This window comes from Helianthus annuus, chromosome 11, assembly GCF_002127325.2.
Source record: "Helianthus annuus cultivar XRQ/B chromosome 11, HanXRQr2.0-SUNRISE, whole genome shotgun sequence".
NCBI lineage: Eukaryota > Viridiplantae > Streptophyta > Magnoliopsida > Asterales > Asteraceae > Helianthus > Helianthus annuus.
Genome location: NC_035443.2, coordinates 152,651,563 through 152,670,357, shown reverse-complemented (window position 1 = coordinate 152,670,357; position 18,795 = coordinate 152,651,563). Strand labels below are relative to the sequence as shown.

General features: G+C 37.3%; 1 protein-coding gene across 3 annotated transcripts; it reads right to left on the bottom strand.

Annotated features, from left to right (window-relative positions):
- Positions 1-1,971: 1,971 nt before the first annotated feature.
- Positions 1,972-14,782, bottom strand: LOC110890820 (60S ribosomal protein L11-like). 3 transcript variants are annotated; one of them, XM_035979207.1, is made up of 12 exons: positions 14,357-14,782; positions 14,012-14,276; positions 13,713-13,819; positions 13,574-13,621; positions 11,875-11,940; positions 5,298-5,363; positions 4,662-4,668; positions 4,060-4,107; positions 3,894-3,967; positions 3,642-3,720; positions 3,432-3,521; positions 3,284-3,322 (listed from the first exon to the last, which is right to left on the bottom strand). In XM_035979207.1, the coding sequence occupies exons 3-9, from the start codon at positions 13,809-13,811 to the stop codon at positions 3,927-3,929; spliced, it is 375 nt and encodes a 124-aa protein (XP_035835100.1). In that variant the 5' UTR covers positions 13,812-13,819; positions 14,012-14,276; positions 14,357-14,782; the 3' UTR covers positions 3,284-3,322; positions 3,432-3,521; positions 3,642-3,720; positions 3,894-3,926. The 3 variants fall into 3 exon arrangements, with proteins under 3 accessions (XP_035835102.1, XP_035835100.1, XP_035835099.1); XM_035979206.1 differs by lacking the exons at positions 3,284-3,322; positions 3,432-3,521; positions 3,642-3,720; positions 14,012-14,276; positions 14,357-14,782 and adding an exon at positions 9,584-10,713 and having other exon boundaries at positions 3,954-3,967; positions 13,713-13,739; XM_035979209.1 differs by lacking the exons at positions 3,284-3,322; positions 3,642-3,720; positions 3,894-3,967; ... (6 more) ...; positions 14,012-14,276; positions 14,357-14,782 and adding exons at positions 1,972-2,508; positions 2,729-2,894 and having other exon boundaries at positions 3,432-3,624.
- Between the last annotated feature and the right edge of the window lie 4,013 nt (positions 14,783-18,795).

Sequence of the window (18,795 nt, the reverse complement as noted above, 5' to 3'; positions counted from 1 at the left end):
AGGTTATCACCCGCGAACTTCACGGGTCGGGAAATTTAATCTACACTATCACAAAGTGTATAAATAATATAAATACAAAAGTAACATATTACATATCTTACTTACTGACAAAGTGAAAATACATTGAAGTATAAAACATTATATTTTTTTTTTACTTTTTTTAAGAATTAAGGTGTCTCCAGACGAACAACAGTTACTCTTTCTCAGAGCCATCTAGAATTTCTAGCTACGGCCATCACTATAGATCTGCAAATTAAAAGACAAACATTAAATAACATCACAGGGTAACTAAGCTCCCAACGCAAGATATGTTCACAAAAAAAGTATAAAAAAAATTAACATCCGAATGTTAACCAACACATTCGACCATAACTTAAAAATTGGGAAAATACAACAGGGGATTTTGAGTTTCCAAATAAACAAATCATATATTAAATTGATATTCACACACTCATTTCACAATCTATGATATTCAACTTTTAGATATAAAATTAAAACTAAAAAAAACTTTTTGGAAGATCTCCAATATGTCAAGATCCATAATCTTTAAAAAAACATGTTTGGTCACATGATAGGCTATATGTTAATAAACATATGTTGAATTTATACATACCTACTTACCTACTTAAACATATGTTGAATTCATACACAAATGGTTAAAACTTGTTTTGAACAATATCCAAAACTTATGTAAGCATAAATATGGAGTATTAAATAGTTTCTTCATTTAAACGTTATATAATAGTTAATTGAATATTGTTATGTTAAGGATTAAGGATTCGCACCATTCCTAGATTTCTTGATCCAAAATTTGACTTAGATTATTAATATAGATAGTTTATGGTAATATAAATAGTTTAAATATTTTAAACACCTATAAATATACCATACGGTGTATTAAATAGTTTATGGTAATATACATAATTTAAATAGTTTATGATCATAAAATCATAGGTCAAGAATATAAGAGACCACATTTTTGTCTTGGTCAATAATTTCTAATGCTTTTGTAATTCACCAATTTTGGCAAACATCGTTTACAAAAAAAAATCGTCAAAATCAATTGCTGCACTGCAATCTTAATTTGCTGGAAAAAGATGAAATAAAGGACAAACCGTCTTCGCCTTCCTTTTTGCTACCTCGTAAATCGTTTTTAAGTAAAGGGTTGTATTATTTCTGCAACAATAAAAAAGAAAAAAAGACCCGAACAAAGCCATCCTCAACATTACATTTAATATTGCTCACAAATAAAGTTCGTGAAGGATGCTCTACATATGGGTGTTCTCCAGCAACCGTCTCGACACCATTTGCAATATTGTAGTGGGCCCAACCGTTACCAACTACCCCATCACCCAAACTCACCTTTGAAATGCCTAAACATGTCTGTTTCAAGTTCCTTACCACCACCACTTCCAAAAAGATCATATTCTTCCAACTCATCTTCACGGTTAGTGAAAGCATTGAGGTCAATACCCTCAATTACATCATCTAAAAGCTCGTCTTCTTCAGGCAACAAATTCCAATTGCGAAATTTGCAACATCTCTAAGCAAATCACTGCTATCTAAGGGTTGAAAATTTTATTTTGCATTATTCAATATCACTGCATTTCAAATAAATAAATATAAGAATATTATGTTGGGCAATATAACAAAGTAAGTAAACAGCACAATCATTGAATATTTTAATCCTATCTATTAATACCAAATGAAAAGTAAAGTTTGTATGTGATCATTAACAGTCCTGTCTAGTCCAGGCGAGAATAATAAGATGTAAGAATCGAAAGAATAATTGTAGATAAGAAAAGGGCAAACAATACCTCCAACAACCACAGAAGCAACAAAAGAACCCCGAAAACGCCGATAGATGTAGCGAACAAACGCAAGAGACAACATACAACGAAAAAAAGAATTCCATAATAATAAAGTCAAATCCCAAACCAATTATGTATTCTACAATAGAAACAAATAAAATACAAAATCAATTAGGCATAACGAATACAGGGCGTTAATGAAGCTACATGAAAGCCAACACAGACAAAATAGAACAAATCACATAGCTTCACAAATTTGAACCTAGGTTACAATTTATTCACAACTAAACTATAGATATGTTTGACTTTGCTTAATCATTTTAGCGCTAATAATCTTACGAATTATACCATTAATCCAATACTATATTGATACAGTCATTCACCAAAAACTCAGTTCTTAACTGATCATCACCACCTCTGTAAGCATCAAATTTGATCCTTCCAAATTTTGTTACTATGCTATTAACAGAATGAAGCTACATTTTAACAAATTTGGCTCTAAGTTTCAGTTTTACACACCTAAAAGACACTAATAATTCTAAGATTGTGGCAATAAATGTGGATGATTGTGACAACAAATAAGCCCCAAATGAATAACTACAAACAAATGAAATTGTTCAAAGACCTTACTTTCATTCAACAACATCAGAACTTATTCAATTGGTCTTCAAAAGAGTACCACCTTTCTCCAACTTTCCTGTAACCATAACATTTATAATTAGTATTTATAATCAGCACATATATGATTTTTACCCTAAATTGATACTATAGTCTATAGTTGGCATGGCAACATGGAGTTGGTACATACAATTTTTTTTCATTTTTTGTACTGAGAATGATATCAAAAGCTATAAAGAGGCAGACCTATTAATATATAGCACCCGAAGTCAAAAGTCTTAATAGAAAGAAAAAATTACCTTGAATAAATGAACCCATAAAATGAGAATCGAAGAATATGGGTCATCGGTATCTCCATTGCCTCTTATTCTTCCTAAATTTAACTTCGATGACGGGGAGCATATTTTGTTTGAAACATAATACAAACTCGGTTGTTCTTCCAGAATTGCCAAATTATAATCGAATCTACAAATAACAAAACCTCAATCACCTTTCAGATAAGCCAAAGCTCGTCATCATTGAGCAAGCATTATCAGATCACAAATTCAAGGAGAAAACGTTTTGAAATACTTAAATTGTAGAACGCAAAGACGGACCAAGCAACCCTTAGATGCACCTGGATGCATCATCATCAAGCCAAAATACAAAAATAAAGGCTCAGATATGCCATTGCTGCAACATAAGTTGCCACACAAAATGGCAGAGCAACATCACAGATTCACATCCGCAATAAAAGACCGCTCAAATAGCTTAATCGCTAAACACCAGCACCACAAACACTACTCATTTAGTTGCTCAATTATTATAGCTTGGTTTTTCCCCGTCACGAGCACGGGAGTGTGATTTTTTTTTTCTCATACAACGCCGTAGGAGTTTGGTTATGACTTTTAATGCTACATGATTAAAAATTAACAATTATTACGAACCTATAGAAACAATAAATAAACAAAATGCTAAAAAATCCAGATGAACTCCAAACCAGAAAGAATAACACTAACTCACATGATCATCACGGGAAATGTCGGTTGCCTTGCGAAAATAAGCCGCACAACCATCACAGAGAGTTGAAAGCAAAGGCTAGCAACATCACCCCTCCAAAAGGCACAACCAAAAAAAACCCCAAAAAACTTAAACAACAAAATGAGAACACACATATACAAAGAACATAAACAAAAATCAAAAGACAATAATAACAAAGATGTACAAAGATACCTTAGGTGAAACCAACAACGTCGATCTCGTAACAAAAAGAAGCAATAACAAAATCCACAGTTGTTGACCAATCACATACCTACCAAACAAAACAAACAATAAACACGGTTCACTAAGAACAATAGCCAAGAACAAAGTAAATTGAAGCCCTAAATGATCTTGTTTTCATTCTCCCCTTCATGTCGCCAACCTTGCAAATAGCATAACAACAGATTCAATGATTGAATAACAAAATTGAGAGAAGAAACTAACCATATTTTGAGGAACTTTTGCCGATTTCTCCAGTCAATTAGGTTTCGATGGATACGAAAGGGCACAAGCAAACCCTAGATATGAGAAAACACACCATAAATTATTATTAAACAGCAAAAAAAATCAATCTCTTCAAATCTAGAAGCATGAAACAAATCGTATTTACATGAAGATGAAAAAAGCATCAAAACATTGTCGTCCTTATGAATCTCATCTGAATATGTAAGATAGTTGATGAAATCAAAAAAAATATCAAAGATGTATTAGATTAACAATACGAAAACAAAGAGGAAATGGCACAGTTACATACCTAAGGACGATGTATCTCTGAAAAACGAAGTAGCAGATTTAGGAAATGGTATGTAGGGTTTGTGAAAAATGAGGTTATGAGATATCGTGGTCTGGTAAAGATGATATATAGGATCCGTTTTTTTTAATATTGGGTGACCCGAATCAAATCCGGATCCCGCGTCCAAAGACATGTTGGTTATGTAATATTGCTTCCCTCCCAAAATCACCCTCTACCTCTGTAACACTCTATTTAAAATACGTCATTTTTTAAACCGACTAAATAAGAAAGTTCATAATTATTTAAAACATTTAGTCCATAAGTGTTTGAGAGCAACCACTAAACTTAAAGGGCAATTGTGTAATTCATTCATTACAAAGTTTTCAAAAAGAACTTCTAAAACAAAAGTGAAAATCATCTTCTTGAGAGTGTTCGGTTCATAAGTCTTGTATTAATCACCATCCGCTCGATTGACTTACTTGAAATCTGAAATTTTAACAAAACAATAATGTTAGGGTCCTTAAATTTTCATATAAATAAGTGTGGCGTAAAACGAATTCGATATACACCGTTTTTGCAAAACAAAACAATTTTGGCAGGGCTCCACCGTAAATTACGGTGGTCACCGTAATTTACGGTGGGCGCTGGGAGTTTATGGTTTCACCGTAAACCAGGAGAAAACCACCGTAAGAGTTTGCCCTCCACCGTAAATTACGGTAATACCGTAATTTACGGTAGACTCTGCAATTCCTTTCTTTTTGCTGTTTTGACCCATTTAAAACATTTCCTGCACTTCTCAGCCATCAAAGTGCAGCACGGGGTATTTCCTCGCAACAAGTACGACCCATTTTGGATCCCTTGCTTCAACACACACGCTCCCATTACCGGTTCGCGTGATTCTAATATTTTTCCCATTTCCCACACCCGGGCTTATGGTCTACGGATGGGGTACTTCCGTTACCCGGTTTGTACCCATCTTTTATCTACTCATCTGGGTTGTCATCATGAAGTCCATCATTTTAGACAACCAACCAACGCGATTCTAAATTGTTCAATCTATCACCCATAAGTAAGAAACCCAAATCATCATCATTAAAGTAGCGTCAACTACATACCTTAGAGCTTTCCCTTTTGGCGAGCGTCCGCACCGGCTTGACTTCCCGACGCCTCACTCGTGTTGCCTAAAACATACAAGCCAATTTATCATTAGAACCATTCGGCTCAGCTTGTCACTTTACCAACACCACATTTGTGTCGATCAATGTCTTTTAGGCATTTTATCAAGCATCTTGTGTGCATAATTTCTTACAATTTGTAACTAAGTTTAACATTCATGATTTAGCCATGGCAAACATCAAATTAAGCGATTTTGCTAAATTTTACATCAATAATTTCTGAATTCTTGTTCATAAAACTTGAATTACTCTAGGAAACATCAAAATCCTAATGTTTCATACCTTTCTACAAAACCCACATATCACCTCTAATGGTGATCATGAATTTTACAAGAATTAAACCAAATTTCAACAAGAAATCTACTAAGGTTCATCCTTATACACTATTTCAAGTAAAACAAACATCATGCATGACCAGATTTCAATCTTATGATTTTATCCAAAATCTAAGGTAGAACCAAATCATGAAATTTTTGCATACCTTACAATCTCTTAGTCAAGATGATCACAACCCTATATTCAGATTTCAATTCGGACTTGATTTGCACCTTCAATTGATGGATTTTTGTGAATTTTAGGGTTTGAGGGAAATCCCCTCTTGTTGCCTGGCTTTGATCGATCAAACACACACTTAGGTGTGTGTTTGGTGTGTTATTTTACTATTAGTAAATTAAGTTTCAGAATTGACACATTTGGTCCCTCAATTATACATGGGCTATAAATCAAGGGTTTTCAATTATACTTTGTCATATTTTGTTAAGATTTCTACTAACTAGGTTATTTTTCATAGCCTTTTATCTTAACTTACTACTAGTATTTTATTTAAATTATAACATTAATATTTTCGGGGTGTTACAAGTCCACCCCCCTTAAAGAGGGTTTCGTCCCCGAAACCTGTTTATGTATATGACAGAAGTTCTTATACGTACCGAAAAGTGTAGGGTGTAGTCGTTTCATTTCCTCTTCAGACTCCCAAGTGGTGTCCGACCCTTTTCGGTGTTCCCATTTGACCTTTACTTGATAGACCATCTTGTTCCTTAAGCTTTTCACCTTACGGTCTAGAATTGCAATTGGTCTCACCGCGTAGTTGAGACTATTATCTATCTCGATGTCGTCATAACGAATATACGCGGTTTCGTCGGCTAGACATTTCCGGAGATGTGATACATGGAACGTACTATGTATCCCACTCAATTCAGGGGGCAACTCGAGACGGTAAGCCACCCTACCGACTCGCTCGATGATTCTGAAGGGCCCTATAAATCTTGGGCTTAATTTCCCCCTTTTTCTAAACCGGATTATTCCTTTCCATGGTGATACCTTCAACATAACCTTATCACCAACTTGGAACTCAATCGGTCTTTTTCGTTTGTCCGCATACGCCTTTTGTCGATTTTGGGCCGCCCTTAGGTGAGCTCGGACTATATCGATCTTTTGATTAGTGAGTCCGATTACATCTTTATGTTCAAGTTCACGCGGACCAACCTCACCCCAACATACCGGAGTTCGACACTTCCTTCCGTATAGCAATTCATACGGAGCCATGCCGATGCTTGCGTGGTAACTGTTATTATATGAGAATTCAACCAACGGTAGGTGAATATCCCAACTACCCCCGAAGTCAATTATGCACGCTCGTAACATATCTCCCAACGTTTGTATTGTTCTTTCACTTTGACCATCCGTTTGAGGATGGTACGCGGTGCTAAGAAACAATTTGGTTCCCATTTGTTTTTGGAAATCGCGCCAAAAATTTGAAGTGAACCGGGTATCCCTATCGGACACGATGGATATCGGCACTCCGTGGCGTGCTATTATCTCATTAGTGTACACTTCTGACATCTTCTCTGACGTATAAGTTTCTCGGATAGGGATGAAATGGGCACTTTTGGTTAGTCTATCCACAACTACCCAAATGGCATCGAAACCACGGCTAGTTCTGGGCAGCTTGGTTAGCAGGTCCATTGTAATTTGTTCCCACTTCCAAACCGGAATATCTAATGGTTGCAACTTGCCGTAGGGTTTTTGATGCTCCGCTTTGACTTGTAAGCAAGTCAAACATTTCTCCACGTATTTAGCCACATCCCTTTTCATCCCCGGCCACCAGTAGTTTTGCTTCAAGTCCCTATACATCTTAGTTGCCCCGGGATGAATCGAATAGCGAGACTTATGTGCCTCGTCAAGCAAAAGACTCTTAACACCACATGTGTTTGGGACCCAAATCCGATCATTTCGGCATTTCATCCCATTACTTCCTTCCGTAAGGTCTTTTACCATCCCTTTTATGCGTTCTTTCTTCCAATTTTCTTCCCTTAATGCTTCGGTTTGGGCTTCTCGGATTCGGTCGAGCAGACCTGAAGTTACTACTAACTGCATAGATCGTATTCGTATTGGAACGCATTCGTCCTTTCGGCTAAGGGCATCCGCCACCACATTAGCCTTTCCGGGGTGGTAGTGGATCTCGCAGTCGTAGTCCTTCACCACTTCTAACCAGCGTCTCTGCCTCATATTTAACTCTTTTTGATCGAAAAAGTACTTCAAACTTTTATGGTCAGTGAAAATAGTACTTTTCACACCATACAAGTAATGCCTCCAGATTTTCAAGGCAAAGACCACGGCTGCCAACTCGAGATCATGAGTTGGGTACTTTGTTTCATGCGGCTTAAGTTGCCTAGAGGCGTAGGCGATCACCCTTCCCCTTTGCATTAGTACGCACCCAAGGCCTAGGTGCGATGCATCCGAGTAAACTACCATATCCTCCGTACCATCCGGTAAAGTCAACACCGGTGCACAGGTTAATTTTTCCTTTAATGTCTGAAATGCCTTTTCTTGGTCGCTTTCCCAGACGAACTTCTCATTCTTGCGGGTCAATTTGGTCAACGGCGTTGCGATCTTGGAGAAATCCTGAATGAATCTCCGATAGTAACCTGCCAACCCCAAGAAACTCCTAATTTCGGATGGATTCTTTGGAGGGTTCCATTTTGACACTGCTTCCACCTTCGACGGATCCACCAATATTCCTTTGGCACTTATGACGTGCCCTAGGAATTGCACCTCTCGTAACCAGAAGGCGCATTTTGAGAATTTAGCATACAATCTTTCCCGCCTTAATACTTCCAATACTTCCCGTAAATGGTCAGCGTGCTCCGCCTCGTTTCTTGAATAAACGAGGATGTCGTCTATGAAAACAATCACCGATCTATCGAGCATCGGCTTGCATACCCGGTTCATGAGATCCATGAAGGCCGCGGGCGCATTCATTAATCCGAACGACATTACGAGAAACTCGAAATGTCCGTATCGTGTCCGGAATGCCGTTTTTGGTACATCACTTTCCTTCACCTTCAATTGGTGGTAACACGATCTCAAATCGATTTTTGAAAACCAGCTAGCGCCTTGTAATTGATCGAATAAATCGTCAATTCTCGGGAGTGGGTATCGATTCTTTACCGTGAGTTTGTTTAACTCCCGGTAATCAATACACATCCGCATGCTCCCGTCTTTCTTCTTTACAAATAGCACGGGAGCCCCCTAAGGAGACACGCTAGGCCGGATGAATCCCTTCTCTAGTAAATCTTGCAACTGAGACATCAACTCTTGCAGTTCTGAAGGTGCCAACCTATACGGTGCCTTAGCAACCGGTTTAGCACCCGGGGTTAGTTCAATCCCGAACTCTATTTCTCGCTCTGGTGGTATTCCCGGGAGATCCTCGGGAAAGACATCTTTAAATTCACGCACCACAGGTACGTCTTCAATTTTGGGCATTTCTTTTTCGACGTCACGCACATAAGTTAGATATGCCTTACACCCGTGTAGTATACACTTGCGGGCTTCTATTATTGAGCATATCATGGGATTACAAGCCTTCTCCCCATAAATGATGACACGCCTTCCGCTCGGAGACGTTAGGTGTATCTCCTTACGTAAGCATATCACCTTAGCATGGTAGCGGGATAGCCAATCCATTCCGACGACCACTTGAAATTCACCCATGGACATGGGTATTAAATCAATGGAGTATTCCTCACCATCGATATTCAATTTGCATTCCCGACATACATCACAAACAAGAAAACATTTGTTATTACCTACTTCTACTTCCATTGGCATAGGTAATTTTGTTAATGTAAACATGGGGTTTTGAATAAATCTATGTGAAACAAAAGACTTATTCGCACCTGTATCAAATAAAACACGTGCGGGGATCGAATTTATAGTAAATATACCTGTAACCACGTCGGGTTCCATTTTTGCTTCCGCAGCAGTGATTTGGAACGACCTTGCCTTAGCCTTTGGGGTCTCATCCCTAGAACCGGCACTCTCTTTGTTTCCCACCAATTCCGGACATTCTGACTTTTTATGACCCGGTTGGTAACATTTATAGCACACCGTTACTTTGTCGGGGCAATTTGCAACCCCATGCCCTATCTTGCCACATGCCACGCAAGGTTTATTCTTGAAATAGCATTCACCTTTATGAATGCGTCCACATGTTTTGCAACTTGGAGATCCTCCTTTTGCACTTCCTTTCTTCGAAGATTCAGCTACCTTCGGCTTCTTTGTGGGACTCGGGTTTTCATCCAAGGCCCTCCTTTCACCTCTTTCAACTTGCCTTTTCAGTTCAATCTCGCGTTCCCGCGCCGCATTGATTATATCAGTAAGGCTTTCATAATGTGAGGGAGTCATGAACTCCCTATATTCAGCCCTAAGCATGGTGTGGTAATAATAAATTTTCTGTTCTTCAGTTTTGACCAAGTCATCACAAAACTTGAGCTTATCCATGAACATTCCCGTAATCTTATCAACGGTTTCACCCTTTTGCCTTAATTGCATGAATTCTTCCTTTATCTTATTTATCACCGCCTTGGGGCTGTGATGTTTGAGGAATGGTACTTTGAAAGCTTCCCAAGTCATCGCCCTTATTGTTTCAACACCCCTTTCGTTTCTGAGGTTGTCCCACCAATCCTTGGTTTGGCCTCTAAGTTGGCCAGTTCCATACGCCACGAAGTCACTTTCATCACAATGCGTACGTTCGAAAACACCTTCAATATCGCTTATCCACCTTTGACAAGCAATTGGATCTACCTCTCCATTGAAAACCGGGGGCTTGCACGCCATAAACTTGTTGTAAGAACAACCTTTCTTTTCCTTAGCCTTGCCCCTATCACTGGTAAGGTCTTCTCTTAGTTCACCAATTCGTTCTCCCATAGTCGAAAGTAAGGTGTTTTGCATTCTTTCCACAAATCTTGGTAGACTAACTTCGATTGCCCTACCAACTTCCTCGGCAATCTTCTCTTTCAACTCGTCGGTAGTGAGGGATAGAACATTGTCACTAGCACCTCCCGACATCTTCTTACTGAAATGTTAAAATGATTCAATAAATAATCTTGTTCAATCGCTCTCATGCCTTTACATGAGACTTCGTACTCATTATTCGGCCAAGTATATAACTTTGCCTTATCATTTATACTAAGTGTACTTCCCGGGTTCGAGTATATCACTATACTCCTCCCATACACAACAAATCGTTACCCTTTTTAATCTTTGTAAATTTAATTTGCTTTAAATGAATTCTTACCGGATGTTGATCAAGCTTTGAACCGAACACAATCCTCTTTAACCTTAGCTCTGAATACCAACTTGTAACACTCTATTTAAAATACGTCATTTTTTAAACCGACTAAATAAGAAAGTTCATAATTATTTAAAACATTTAGTCCATAAGTGTTTGAGAGCAACCACTAAACTTAAAGGGCAATTGTGTAATTCATTCATTACAAAGTTTTCAAAAAGAACTTCTAAAACAAAAGTGAAAATCATCTTCTTGAGAGTGTTCGGTTCATAAGTCTTGTATTAATCACCATCCGCTCTATTGACTTACTTGAAATCTGAAATTTTAACAAAACAATAATGTTAGGGTCCTTAAATTTTCATATAAATAAGTGTGGCGTAAAACGAATTCGATATACACCGTTTTTGCAAAACAAAACAATTTTGGCAGGGCTCCACCGTAAATTACGGTGGTCACCGTAATTTACGGTGGGCGCTGGGAGTTTATGGTTTCACCGTAAACCAGGAGAAAACCACCGTAAGAGTTTGCCCTCCACCGTAAATTACGGTAATACCGTAATTTACGGTAGACTCTGCAATTCCTTTCTTTTTGCTGTTTTGACCCGTTTAAAACATTTCCTGCACTTCTCAGCCATCAAAGTGCAGCACGGGGTATTTCCTCGCAACAAGTACGACCCATTTTGGATCCCTTGCTTCAACACACACGCTCCCATTACCGGTTCGCGTGATTCTAATATTTTTCCCATTTCCCACACCCGGGCTTATGGTCTACGGATGGGGTACTTCCGTTACCCGGTTTGTACCCATCTTTTATCTACTCATCTGGGTTGTCATCATGAAGTCCATCATTTTAGACAACCAACCAACGCGATTCTAAATTGTTCAATCTATCACCCATAAGTAAGAAACCCAAATCATCATCATTAAAGTAGCGTCAACTACATACCTTAGAGCTTTCCCTTTTGGCGAGCGTCCGCACCGGCTTGACTTCCCGACGCCTCACTCGTGTTGCCTAAAACATACAAGCCAATTTATCATTAGAACCATTCGGCTCATGATTAAGCTTGTCACTTTACCAACACCACATTTGTGTCGATCAATGTCTTTTAGGCATTTTATCAAGCATCTTGTGTGCATAATTTCTTACAATTTGTAACTAAGTTTAACATTCATGATTTAGCCATGGCAAACATCAAATTAAGCGATTTTGCTAAATTTTACATCAATAATTTCTGAATTCTTGTTCATAAAACTTGAATTACTCTAGGAAACATCAAAATCCTAATGTTTCATACCTTTCTACAAAACCCACATATCACCTCTAATGGTGATCATGAATTTTACAAGAATTAAACCAAATTTCAACAAGAAATCTACTAGGGTTCATCCTTATACACTATTTCAAGTAAAACAAACATCATGCATGACCAGATTTCAATCTTATGATTTTATCCAAAATCTAAGGTAGAACCAAATCATGAAATTTTTGCATACCTTACAATCTCTTAGTCAAGATGATCACAACCCTATATTCAGATTTCAATTCGGACTTGATTTGCACCTTCAATTGATGGATTTTTGTGAATTTTAGGGTTTGAGGGAAATCCCCTCTTGTTGCCTGGCTTTGATCGATCAAACACACACTTAGGTGTGTGTTTGGTGTGTTATTTTACTATTAGTAAATTAAGTTTCAGAATTGACACATTTGGTCCCTCAATTATACATGGGCTATAAATCAAGGGTTTTCAATTATACTTTGTCATATTTTGTTAAGATTTCTACTAACTAGGTTATTTTTCATAGCCTTTTATCTTAACTTACTACTAGTATTTTATTTAAATTATAACATTAATATTTTCGGGGTGTTACAACCTCCACCACAACATGCCATGTGGCCCAAATCCATCTCATTTATTATATTATATAGATATAGATATAGATTAGCATCCAAAATATGTAGAAACAACGCATTTATGCAGAATCAACATCCATACTCTGCATTTATCAGGAAATTTATGCAAAATCTGCATAATTAGCATCGAACATTTGCATTTTTCAGCACATTTATGCAGAATCTGCATTTATCAACAGTTTTATGCAGAATCAACATCCAAAGTCTGCTTTTTCAGCACATTTATGCAGAATCAGCATTCATAATATGCATTTTTAGCACATTTATGCAGAATCAACATCCAGAATCTGATTTATCAGCTAATTTAAGTAGAATCAGCATCCAAAATCTGCAGAATCAACAATTTTTTACAAACCACAGGGACGAACTCTTAAAATTATGTAGAGGCGGAGCAAAAAAAACATCTGAGCAAGTTTCGTGCTACTTGAACCACAAAGTCCGGTAAAATATATGATCAAGCCAATGCATGAATATTGCATGGGACGATTAAACAGTCAAAAAGAACAAAGAGTTGCAGGTCAGGTGGACTATAACAATAACATAACAATATAAAAGAAACAAATACCTCAATTAAACAACACCCTTTAATCCTCTTATCGCATAAAAATACTTCGAATTTAGTAACTATGAACAAAAACCATACAATTAAAAATTTCACTCCAGTTTCCATTGATGTACTCAAAGTGGATATCGAAAACACAAAAAATCATGTGTAAAAGTATATATAACTTACCCTTAGATGACACAAGAGATTGACCATTAAGTTGTTCCAAAACCTAATCTAAAACCAATAAAAATTAAATCAGTAAAAGTTCACTCCTAATTGAATATGAATACAATATTACACAGAGAGATAAATATAGAGGATTGACCTTAGCATCGGGAGTGAGACGGTCACCACTTTCATCGTCAAGGATATTAAGAACCAATTTTTGAACCTTAATTTCCCTTATTGGATTCATTTGCCCCATTTCTATACCTACAAATCAATCCAATTAATCAAAGGCATATAAACAAAAGCATTTAGTGACATCTAATAAAATTAATAACCAACTTTGAAATGAACGACAACAACATTAAATAAAATCAATAAAAACAATAGCCAAATTAGAAATGAACATCAAAACAAACGCATATGAAACATTGATGAACTGTAAGCAATGCATTTGACCTGAAGTACGATGCTTAAGATATCAGAAGCCTTCAACAAAAAGTACCAAGTAGAGTTATAACATCAAACCATCATAAAAATTGATGTTAGATAGAGTCGATTTGAATCTAAATCGCAATCGTGGAAACTCTGATTTTAGATCGCTGAATCTATAACATCATTGATGATGATGATGATGATCCCATCGGTGGTAGCGGCGTCCTCCAACCATGACAAATGATGAAGATTACATCTCTCTATGATGTTGAAGATCACATCTCTCTTCCTGCAGAGAAAAAACGACTGAAGTAATTAGAAAGAAAAACAATCGAAAGCAATTAGGGTTTTAATAGAGAGAATAGATACATGATTGTTGCTAATACTCCTCAATCTCTGAGAATAACAATGGTTTAGAAAGCTTTGATTGTTCAGAGGGAAGAGGATGAAAGCATCGGAATTTAGGATTTCTAAAACTGAGGTTGTGAATAAAAAGCGAATAAAAATAGCGAAGAATTCAAAAAAAAGACTAAAACTGAGGTTTTGAAACCTGCTGAATCCCAAGTACCAGGCTATCGAGAATTTTGAAAAATTAGAGTAAATAAAATGTTTTTGGACACATTTTAAACCTATGAAGTTCACATAAAGAAACTGAAGTAAGGTAACTTATCTTTGAGATCTTGCATGATAAAATATCACATTTTTAATCTATCATCAAATAAAAACGAAATATAGGTTGCAATATTGCAGCTGTTCGATGTTGTTTTCTAATGATATATATAAAAAAATCTACTATTTAGGTTAGTTAGTTACAAACCAAGCAGCGGCCACCACCATCATCATCAAAATCACCAGGATTAACACCTACTTCTTGCATTCCAGGTTGATCGTAAATGGCACACTTGCGTAGTAGTTATATTAAATTATTAATACAAAATCAATTTCAGGATATCAAAACAAAACTACACCTAGACAAAAAAAAGTGCATTGCGATACTCCAGCTACCTTTAAAGTTAGAATCATGTCTCAATATCTCAAAATCTCAAAATAAATGATGTAGCGAAAAGAACATATTATATGGATTCCAAAACATACATCCAAGGGGTATATGCAACTATTATACCAATAGTAAAACAATCTCATGCCAAAATAAGAGCTCATCATTTGACTTAATGAACTATGAGAATTGTACCTTCATCATTGGACTTGCAATCTCCAGCTGTTCGTTCAAACTCTGTGCAACCTTTAAATACTCTACAAGGTCCAAATTTTAGATATTAATCATTTTTTCTATAGTAGAAAAACATACAGCATCTTGAGTTACGATCCACAATAAGACATACATCTCAAACCTGAAACTATACTCAAACCTATCAGTAACATTCATACAAAAACATGAACTGGTGACATGATCATGAATCCTTATTTACATAAATCAACAAAATGAAGAAAATCACATTTCGGTTTCAAATGTTTTTGACAAATCAACTAAATACTCTATGAAATCAAGTTTAAAATGCATTACAAATAAGAAAATATGTATATCGAACCAACCTTGCCAGCCTTTGAGAAGAACTCATAAACATCTCTTTCATCAGCCTTTAAAGATATATCTGTGATTTTTTATAAGAATGTAATTAACCACATAATAGTTGATGATGCAAGCAAAATCACCCTTTTTTGTTTAGTTATTTACAATCGAAACAAATGTCGTTTAACCTCTTATTACACATCAAACTAATAAATCAAAAAAACCGCAATTAATGTTTTAGTTAGGGTTTAGCTTAAATCTAATCACATAAAATTTGGATATTACTTTTCGATCATCTAAAAATTTAAGATCATTTATATACTGATATTCAAATAAATTGAATGGAATAAGATGAATTTCGTACAACAAACAACTGATAGGGTTTTACCAGAAATTATAGAAACGACATTGATCTGATAATTATCAACATGTAGCAAACCTAACCTCTGCATATATGAAGAAACTAATGAGAAAGAACAACCAACGTTTAAGAAACCAAGAGAGAACGATTAAGTAGATACCTGTTTAGATCGAAGAACACACCAGATTTTAGGCAAGATTGATGGAATCAGAATCGCTTTTTGATAGTTAGGGTTTCAATTACAAATAGCGATTGATCTACTCATCAATTCTATAACATAGCAAGCAACATGCAAAACAATGAACCAAAAATTTCTTGATGAAGAAGGTGAAGTTAGGGTTTCAATAGAGATGGTGTCACGAAGAAGAATCCTCAAATTTCTTGATGAAGAATATGAAATAGGAGATGATGTCGGCAGAGCAGTGGCATCAATTGTTGGAGGAGGAAATTAGGGTTAGGAATGGCAAAGGAAAAGAGACTATATATTCGGGTGACTCAAATCCAGATTCTGACCCGACAAAGAAACGGATCCCGCGTGCAAAAGAAAAAGAGAGTATTTAGAATTGTTTCCCTCCCAAAATCACTTTCTACTCAACCAATGGATGTCACATCAGCAAAATGGCTCCACCATTCAAGGACACATAGCCCAAATCATCTCATTTATTAATATATATAGATATGTTCGAACACCACATTTGAAATATTTATAACGGTACAAGGAAAATTTCATCAATTTAACTCTCCCTCTCTCCCTCTCTCCCTCCCTCCCTCTCTTATATGAACCAACACAACTAGAGCCCCTAATTGACCATCAAGATGACAACAATTTATCACAAACACATGTCCACACCTTCCCTCAACCACCCTACATTGAACCATCAACATATTACCACCTTATGAACATAGAAATGGAACACCGCAACCAAATCATCCATGATCTCAACTGTCACAATCAAATTGAAATAAAAAACAACACTTGTTTGCCAAACTCATCAATCTCCTTTCCAAACCCGACCCACATGGACCAAACTCCGTATAACCTTATTGTGACCGAAAAGTATAGAAGACAACAAATGAATGAAAAATATTTTGCTTTGAGGAATTTGATCCCTAATCCCACTAAGGTATGAACATTTCCTCACAATACTTTTAATTCTCGTCGATGATATTTATTTACATGTTTGGTTTGATCATGAACAAAAGGGTCTTGATCGAGCATATGTGGTAAAAGATGCAATCATATACATAAACGAGCTCAAACAAACAGCGGAGGAACTCAAGATTCTTGTGGATCGGAAAAGGATGCAACAAAGAAAGGATGAAGAAACACAAAGTCAAAGATGATTTGACATTATTAGATATGTCAAGAGCATCAACAACACCAGGCCGAATGGTATAATGGAACACTAAAGTATATGTGTTGTGTCCTGATTGTTCTCACTCTTTTTAGGATTTTTACTTTATATATATATATGTTGAGAATAATTCAAAGAATAAGGGTGGGAATGAGTCAGTCATTTGAAAGAATTGTTGAGAATAAAGTACAAGGTCCTTAGTTATTAGTGAGTTTATTATTTCTTTTTCTTTCTACTAGTACTAGTATTGTATGTTCATGCATATTTAAGAGGTTTGCTTTAGTTAATTAGTGAGTTTTTTCTTTTTCTTTCGAGTTAACTGCCATTTTCGTCCCTGTGGTTTGGTCATTTTGGCCATTTCAGTCCATTTTTCAAAAATGCGTCATTTTCGTCCCCCACGTTCTGGAAAGGTGCCATTTCAGTCCAAAAATCATAACCCAGTTAAGTCAGTTAGTAAATAAGGACTGATTGTGTAAATTTGTAACATAAAGGACTGATTGTGTAAATTTGTAACACCACCACCACTAGCCCTGCCACCACCACCACTCCGCTGCCACCACCACCACCACCGCCACCACCGCCACCACCGCCACACCGCCACCACAGCCACACCGCCACCACAGTCACCACCACCACCACAGCCACTGCCACCACCACCACCACCGCCACCACAGCCACACCGCCACCACAGCCACTGCCACCACCGCCACCACCGCGACTACGGGATCTTGTGCGATTATCTTTGGCTTGTGCGATCAAGAGTTCATCATCATTGTCAATCATCACGTTGATCATCATCAACAGTTCTTCGAACCACCATTCCTTACATAACCCGACCTGCTACCATGACTGAAAGAATTGAAATGGTGAAGATGGAGGTTTCAAAACGGAAGATGGAGGTGAACGGAGATGATGGTAAGATGACGGAGAAGTGAAGTTGCAAGTTTCGATGACGGATACATGAAGTTGCAGGTTCCGGAAACACTTCAGATTCATAACGGCTACCATAGCCCTGCCACCACCACCACTCCGCTGCCACCACCACCACTGCCATCACCACCACCACACACTCTCTGTTTCTGTCGATCTGGGTCGAATTGAACGGACATCTGAAGTTCCTTAGATCCCCACAAACATTTTACACCCCTCACAATGCTCAAACACATCGATTTTAGCCGGAACCGAACCTGCAACTTCGCCGGAATCTTCACAGTGGCCGGAATCAGTCAACGCGTCGTTCCAGCCATTAACGGTTCGTTTTTCTTGTTCCGGTTCATTCGTTTATACTTGTACAATGTTTGCACCAGGTTAATTGGAATATAACCTGATTTTGGTCGTTAATTTGAGCCATTGACTTTCCAGTTTGACCTTCTGTTGACCGATTTGGGGGAGATGACACTGTTGACATCTGTGAGAGTGGTGGTGGCAGCGGAGTGGTGGTGGTGGCAGGGCTGTGATGGCACGGCTGTGGTGGCAGGGCTGTGGCGGTGGTGGCAGGGTTGTGGTGGCAGGGCTGTGGTGGTGGTGGCAGGGCTGTGGTGGCGGTGGCGGTGGTGGCAGC